Source organism: Bison bison, unplaced genomic scaffold (genome assembly GCF_000754665.1).
Source record: "Bison bison bison isolate TAMUID 2011002044 unplaced genomic scaffold, Bison_UMD1.0 scf7180017864526, whole genome shotgun sequence".
In the NCBI taxonomy this organism is placed as follows: domain Eukaryota; kingdom Metazoa; phylum Chordata; class Mammalia; order Artiodactyla; family Bovidae; genus Bison; species Bison bison.
In genome coordinates this window covers 1,254,884-1,262,670 of record NW_011495077.1, presented here as the reverse complement: position 1 = coordinate 1,262,670, position 7,787 = coordinate 1,254,884, and the positions used below count along the sequence as shown (strand labels likewise).

The window sequence follows — 7,787 nt, the reverse complement described above, 5'->3', positions numbered from 1 at the left end:
TCCCAGCCGTTGTCATGTCTTGGCTTATACAGAAGATAATATTTGTACTTGAGTGTGGCCAGGAAGGGCTGACCCAGGAGGCTCCAGCTACCCCAGGTCCCATTGTCCACTGTGAGCACTGTCTCAGCAGCCTTGTAACCTACTCACTGCAGCTCACCCTCTGGGAAGCATTGCTTCAGGGGAGAATTTTCCAGCTGGGGCCAAGTGTGCGCTGCAGGAGAGATGGAAATCAGACTGCAGGAAATGAAAGAATGATCTCAGAATCGCAGCCCTCCTGATCCATCAGAAATCGACCCTTCTGCTTTTCTGTATATTCATTCTATTCATTTTTTGAGAGTTTGATACTGAAACTCCAACTAAAAATCTTAATTTAGCTACTTAAGAAAATAATTGTAATGTAGAGTGGAACTATATGCTATTTTGTTCTGTATTTTCCAAGTCTCTAGTAACTTTATCATACTTTCAGAATTTAAAAAGTTAAAAAGAAAGAAAAAATAAATAAAGCTGGGGTAAAAAAGAAATAGAGGAGTTCAAATATTTTGTAATAATCGTGAACAGAGTGTAACATTAAAAACTTGTATAAAAATAAATAACAACAACAACAAAAGAAATAAGAGTTCTAGAATTCAGGGTTAGAGCAGATTCTATTTATTAAAAAATATTTATTTCTTTGGCTGCATTGGGTCTTAGTTGCAGCATGCGGAATCTTCTGTCTTCATTGCAGCATGCAGGTTCTCTAGTTGTGGCATGTGGGGTCTAGTTCCCTGAACCAGCGGTCAAACCCAAGCTCCTCTATTGGAAGCATGGGGTCTTAGCCACCGGACCACCAGGGAAGTCCCTAGAGCAGATTTTAGAAATGACCTTATCCAACACTCTTCCTTTTCTCATTACACAAAGATGTAATACTAGGTCCCCGTTCATTTATTCTGTGGACCGAGTGCCACAGGTATGGTCAGCTGTGCTCGTGCTGTGTGACTGGTACCCAGTCTGTGACCAGAGGATGTGGAAATGGACCATAAGCCAGTTTTAGGGCTTCCTCGATGGCTCAGTGGGTAAAGAATCTGCCTGCAATGTAGGCAGATAGGAGATGCGGGTTCGAATCCTGGGTCAGGAAGATCCCTTGGAGGAAGGCATAGCAACCCACTCCAGTATTCTTTCCTGGAGAATCCCAAGGACAGAGGAGCCTGGGGGACTACAGTCCATAGGGTCGCAGAGAGTTGGACATGACTGAAGCAACTGAGCATGCAGCATGCAGGGCGATTTGGTATGGAAGTATGTGATCATTAGGCTTGTAATTTCTATTTTTTTCCTTTTTCAAAAACCAATTCATTTTCATTGTATTTTACAAAAGGATTAGTTCAAGAGGGTTGAGGACTACAAAAACAACAACAACGACGTTTCCTGGGTTGGAAGCACGTGCCTCAGAGAGTTACAGCTAATTCAGGCACGTGACCGTCAGGGCTGTTCCACTCCCTTCGTGTCCCTCCCATCTCCTTCTCTTCAGAAGCCCCAGAGACGGTCTCAGAGGTTTAAGGAGCCTGGGTTTCTATGTATCCTCCTCCCTGATATAAAAAGAAGATGTTTCTCCCTGTGGGCTTCAGCCTTTTGCTTTTCTGTAAGTGTACTCACTGTCTGTCCCACTTATTCTATCATCCGTTTCCCTGTTTCTGATTTTGCAAGGCTTGGGCTCTTTCCCATTCACACTAGCTTTTCTAGTTATTTTCTGCCTTTAATTTTCCTCTCTGTGTCCTTCCCCTGCCTCTGCCCATTGAGTTCCCCTGGGTGGGGCTGTGCTGGACTCAGGACCTGCAGAATGTAGCACTTCACTGTTTCCTTATTTTTCTCTTCACAGACAAGGGCGTGCTGTGTAACCAAGTGACCCAGAGTCCCCCGGAGCAGAGAGTGGCGAGTGGCAGTAAGGTGACACTGCTCTGCACCTTCCAAACCATATATTCAAATCCAGACTTATATTGGTACCGAAAAAGTCCAGATGGTGTCTTCCAGTTTGTCCTGTACAGGGACAACACTAGATCCCGTGATGCAGATTTTGCTCGGGGTAGATTTACCATGCTGCATAGCATGAGCCAAAAAACCTTCCACTTGGTGATCTTCTCTGTGAGGCCTGAAGACACTGCCACTTACTACTGTGCTTTGAGGCTCCCACGGTGATGCAGGCACCCAGGAAGTCTGCACACAACCCCCTGGGCACAGCCTGGCAGAGCTGCTTCTCTGGGCAGCTCATGTCCTTGAACATGGCATCCTTCTTCCCCATCATTCTGTGGTCCAGTCTGGCCTTGGGAGGTGCCCTAACATGCCTGCCAAATACGAAAAAGCCTGGTCACTTGCAAGGGAGCACCCCAACTTCCAATGGAGGAGATGTCGCTCCACTTCATAGAGGGCCCTTGATGCCCTGGTGCCTGTCTGAGGGACCCTGGTGCCTGGGTTGTGCCTGATACAGAGAAGGGCTTGACAGGGATGTGCTGTGTGCCCTGGGCAGACAGCCAGATGGGGTGGGTGGGGGACCAATCTAAAGAGAGCCCATTGGAAGTGTGTTTATTTTATCTCCATCATTTACCCATTGTTGGAATTGGCCTGTTTCCCTTTTAAGATTCAAATTGGACACAAAGTTATTTACTTTAAAAAATTTCTGCGGTTTACCTTTCATGCACATCTTCTTGAGCAGTCACCTTATTTCTCTGGGATGTTCTTTGGTACCTCCTTTTTACTTTGTCTGGAGAATATTTTCCTTTCACCAAAGAGCATTGAGCTATTCCCAGAAAGCTGTCTGTGAAAACCAGAATCCAGCTTCAAAGTTCCTGAGTTTGGAGCCCAGTGGTATCCCCAGGGGAGAGAATTACCTCCAGGCAAAACCAAGATGTGATGTCAAAAATAGATACACCCTCAGCCCTGGGATTGCACCCCTCCTTCCTCTACTACTGATGTTTCTGCCTTAATACAACTATTGGAGTTATTATGTGTAATCTTAGAAATAGAAGTCTTGATGGTGGTGGTTGTGTTGCTAAGTCATGTCGGACTCTTTTGTGACCCCATGGACTGTGGCCCACCAGACTCCTTCATCCTTGGAATTCTCTAGGCAAGAATACTGGAGTGGGTTGCCATTTCTTCTCCAGGGGATCTTCCTGACCCAGGGATTGAAACAGTCTCCTGCATTGCAGGCGGATTGTTTATGGCTGAGCCACTAGGGAAGCCCTAGTAGAAGCGTTAGACGTTATTTTATAGGAAAAGCCTAGAGAAGTGAGGAACAATCAGAAGATCACTGAGCTGGTTAATGACTGAGCCAAGGGAGCATATCTGGGTGCTCCCATGCAGCTGTGCCCTAGGAGGCTGTAGCAGTAAGTAGCTTGGGCAGCAATTTGTCTGGGCTTGAGCACAGGCAAGTGGAGAGTAGTCACTATAGAGAGGGAAGGAAAGAATATGGGTAAGGGAGCCAAAGTTTCAGGCAAATGACTCAGCTTCTGGGGCTTCTGTTCTGCCACCTACTGAGTGTGTGTAATACTCTTCTGTAAACTTTTTTTGGGTCCTTGTAGGACTTGAGATTCTTCATGTGAAAGCTCTGGAAACCTATAATCCATGGTAGCAAGATCTCCACACCTGAAGGCAGCCACAGTCCCTCTGGCCCCAGCCTTAAATCTTTTCTGGAGGGTCCCTTTTGTGGAAGAAATTCATAGTCCTATAAAATGCTGGTTGCATTTTGCTGATGATCAAAGTGGGCCAGTGTGTGGCTCATTCATATGCTAAGTGCAGGACTGTTTGAACTTGGAGTTAGCACCCCTGATAAATTGGTTCTGCTCCCAGAAATATCCCTGCCTCACTGAATGACTTCGGACAAGGTACACAACTTTTTGGGGGGCATTTTTTTTTCATCTGCAAAATGAGTCTATGATCTTTTAGTTTTTAGCAACTTCAGAGAAATATTCTAAGAATGGCCCAAGGTAACAGATGTACATGTTTTGGAAATGAGCATTCTAGATGCCCATGAGGTGAAGATGTGTGGAATCTTCTAGTGGTTTTTCCCAGGATAGACCTGGCTTATCCATCTGGATTGTCCTAAACTCACTGACTCAGAATGCAGCTGCCTGTTTTCTTTGGTTTGGGGTGTGAGGACCTGATGCGGCAGTCTGCAGATGGCAAAGGCGGGGGAGTTGTGGGTGAGCCTTGTTCTTTCACTTTGTCACCTCATGAGTCCCCAGCTGACACCCCACATAGGTGCTGAGGCACCCACAGTGCTGGGTTTCTAAGCCTCTGCTACCCGTGTTCCTGCAAAGGGATAAAGCTGGCCTTGCCGAGGTGAGAGGAGCAGAGGTCAGTGGCCACATGCAGGTAGGGGCACTGCTGTTGTAGCAGCTGCGGCAACAACAGCAGGAAACCCAGGGGCTGGGCTAGGGGCCCCAGAAGCTGTGGTGTGACCTATGAGCTCAGTTTGGTTTTTGTCTGACTACTAGTGAATTCACAGCCCCCCACCTTTCCTCCTGCAGTAGTCTGCAATAAATAAAGCCAGAAGCAAGGTACATACAATGCACTTTAATAAACGCAACAGAGACAAAGAAAAATGGCAGAAAACCATCAACACCAAAGATCCAATGCCCTCAAAATCCCCATATACAGATGGGCAGGCAAGGGTTCAGGAAGACTCTGGTTTTAAAGGGAAATATTGGGGACTCATTCCTATCCCTCCCTCCAAAAATACTTGCACAGTGAGCTGCTTGAAAGCAAGACCCATGTCTTACTTATTTTTGCACTCTCAGCACAGTGCCTGGAACTTGCAATAATTCACGTTTGTTAAGTTGAGGAAAGCACATCTCCTCTGCATTTTACTCTGATCTCTGCTAATAGCTCTGAGAGTATTTAGATGAGACCCCCATTGCCTACACAGAGAGTATTAGGGAGTCAAGTGTTGCTTTGTTTCTCAAGTACTAGGGAAAGCAGAAAGTGCTTTTGTGGATGAGAATGCTAGTTTGGGCAAATCTAGTGCTGGGTTGAGCAGAGGCTTTTACATTTAGGTAGAAGGACACCCGCTGTCCTTTCCCCAGGATCTATTTTTCCTCTTGGAGGATGGAGCTGGGAACCGGATGGGTCCCACTTGCTAGTTCTGGAGGCAAAGAAAGTCAAAGGAACAAAACACCACTTTCAAAGTATGTCAGTCATAGGGAAAAAAATGAGTCCTATATACCTTCATATCTCTTATCCCTTTATAAAGCAGCATATAAAACAGTTGGGCCCCCACTCCCCAGGACTTCTGTCTTTCATCAGGCTGAAGGATAAGCTGGGTTTGTTGTCTTTAAAGGAAAACCGTTTGGGGAGCAGCCATTTAAGCAAGGCTGGGACGGGTCAACTTGAATCACGAAAAGGTTGAAAGCCTAGGAGATAGCTTCTCTGTAGGCTTTTGGTTTCTGTCAGGGAATGCAGCCTTCTCATGCCAGTCAGCCTGCAAATGAAGGAAAACTGTCAGAGCTATAGAATCATAGACCTTCAGTGCTGGAAGGAATCGTAGTAGTCATGAGGATGGTCAGTACTTCCTATGGTTGTACCATTGCAGACATCGCTAACCTATCTTGGCACATTTCCCTTCTACACATGGTGATAGTTCAGCTAGTCACTATCAGTTTATCAGTGTTGACACCAGTCACAAAACCTATCTGCTCTCCTTTAGTTATTTTTCACTCCTTTGCGTTACAGATGTGATAACCCAGGTCCAACAGGGTGAAGAAAACTGGCTCAGGTATTGCAGTGAGTTAGTGACAAAGTTGGAACAAAAATCTAGTGCTTCTGATTCCAACTGAGGTCAGAAGGTCCTTTTCATGTAGCCATTTGGCCTGTGTCCTGGGGACGGCTGGTAAAACACTCACCTGTTGGGGAATGACTGAGGATGCTTGCAGGCCAGGTTGGGTAAGTCCAACACACTAAGTCTAGGATTGTCCTTAGATCAGGAGCTGGGACTGAGGGGTGTCTGGGGGCACTGGAGAAGGAGCTTTATAGGCAAACCTAAGTTCTGGTTCAAATTTCATGTCTAAGATACTTAGGCCACCTGATGTGAAGAGCCAATTCATTGGAAAAGACCCTGATGTTGGGAAAGATTGAGGGCAAGAGAAGAAAAGTGGCGGCAGAGGATGAGATGGTTAGATAACATTATTGACTCAATGGACATAAGTTTGAGCAAACTCTGGGAGATAGTGAAGGACAGGGAAGCGGGGGGTGCTGCAGTCCTTGGAGTCTCAAAGAATCGGACATGACTTAGCGACTGAACAATAACAAGATAACCAGAAGAGGGAATGCAAGTGACAGGCAAATAATTCACATCTCATCCTCAATTTGTATGCATCCTGAGAGGTTACTAGTGAGCTGTTCACTAAGAATAGGAGTGTAGGTTCATCCCAAAGATAGGCTGGTCGACACATCGAGTCCTATGACTAAGGATCAAGAACTGGCATCACCTTTGTCTGGCAAAGACAAGTTCTGCTTCCCTGAATATTCTTCAAGTGAGCCTTTACTGATGGTCTCTCAAAAAGCCCATGGTCCTTTGGCCATATACACAAAAATAGCAATAAAGAAAAAGATTTTTCCTGTTTAGGTCCAGTTTTTCTAGCTCTTCAGTTGGAAGTGAGGATTATTGACTGGTATTACATTATATTACAGGAATTTTGAATCTGGCTCGAAATAAAAGGCCAACAGGAGGCAGAGTGTAATGCTAAGTATCTAGAAAGGCCCACCTTATTGAATCATAATAGGTTTCTATGTGTTTTTTCCTTTCCCAATGCTTCTTATCAGTCCTAAACTCCTTTCTTTCACGTGTAGCATAGTTTGGGTGGAGTTAGGAATAAGAAGCAGCTAGTTCTTACCTTAAAAGAAAAATAACTTGGCAGTCAAGAGAAAATTGACGGCGACACTCTTGGCAAACAGCATTCGGAGCCCCAGCACCGAGAGGGACATCATGTTCACCTTCCCGGGTTGCACTGCAGATGAATGAGAGTGAAGATGGTTCATTCACTTAGCAAGAGACTAAATTTCCTGCCAGATATTGGCTTACAGCACCGACACCAGCCTGCCCCGCATCATCATCATTCTTCCTGGCCTGAAGCCCTGCATGGTGCCAGACAGCCTTCACAGACCTGAAGCTGCTGTTCACAGTCAGCAAAGCAAGCTTTGGAAAAACCCATTCCTATAGTTGGACACGACTGAGCGACTGATCTGATCTGATCTGATAGTCAGGAAGACTCTGCTTGAAGAGTTAGAGGGAGCCAACTGGACTCAAGTATGGTTTTTGTTTTCTTTTGAAATAGAATGATTTGGGGCCCCATCTGACAATGACAGAGTTTGCTTTAATCTCAATTCTGAAGCTGGCCCTTTGGCTTCAACTAACCTTGGGGCTCTTGGCAGGTCACTGGAGCTTCAGCTTCTGTGCTGTTTTCATATGCCATCGGTTTTGGAGTTGTTTCTGGAACAAACAGCAATGGTCAGGGTTACAATGACAACTGAGAGGCTCAAGGGCTTTCAGGTTTTAGAACTGGAGGTGACTTTAAGTAAGTAAACTAAGGACCAGAGAAATGACTTGGTTAAGGTCCTACAGCTATTGACACAGTCAACATGCTTCCTGTCTTGAGGTTTTTTTCCCATTAGGCCATGAAACCAACATCCAGGTATGCCTCTAATTTGTAGGAAGAATTGAGATAATGAACACCAAGATAAGCTGGGCTGCCTTTGGTTGGGGCACTCACACTAGATCAGATCCCACATGAATGTTCAATCCTAGAGTCTTTAGTATGAAGGAA

The 7,787-nt window shown here is 45.5% G+C and overlaps 3 gene segments (V, D, J or C); 1 reads left to right on the top strand and 2 right to left on the bottom strand.

The window, feature by feature from the left end:
* The window catches only part of LOC104981963, a 916,007-nt gene that overhangs the window by 83,030 nt on the left and 825,190 nt on the right, over positions 1–7,787 (bottom strand).
* Positions 1,461–2,752, top strand: LOC104981964. The segment is given in 2 exon segments: positions 1,461–1,615; positions 1,853–2,752. Coding segments are annotated over 2 exon segments (354 nt in total).
* LOC104981965 overlaps positions 4,523–7,787 on the bottom strand; it is a 158,670-nt gene continuing 155,405 nt past the window's right edge. The window contains 3 exon segments of the C gene segment in view: positions 4,523–5,446; positions 6,858–6,971; positions 7,379–7,453. Coding sequence covers positions 6,859–6,971; positions 7,379–7,453 — 188 coding nt within the window.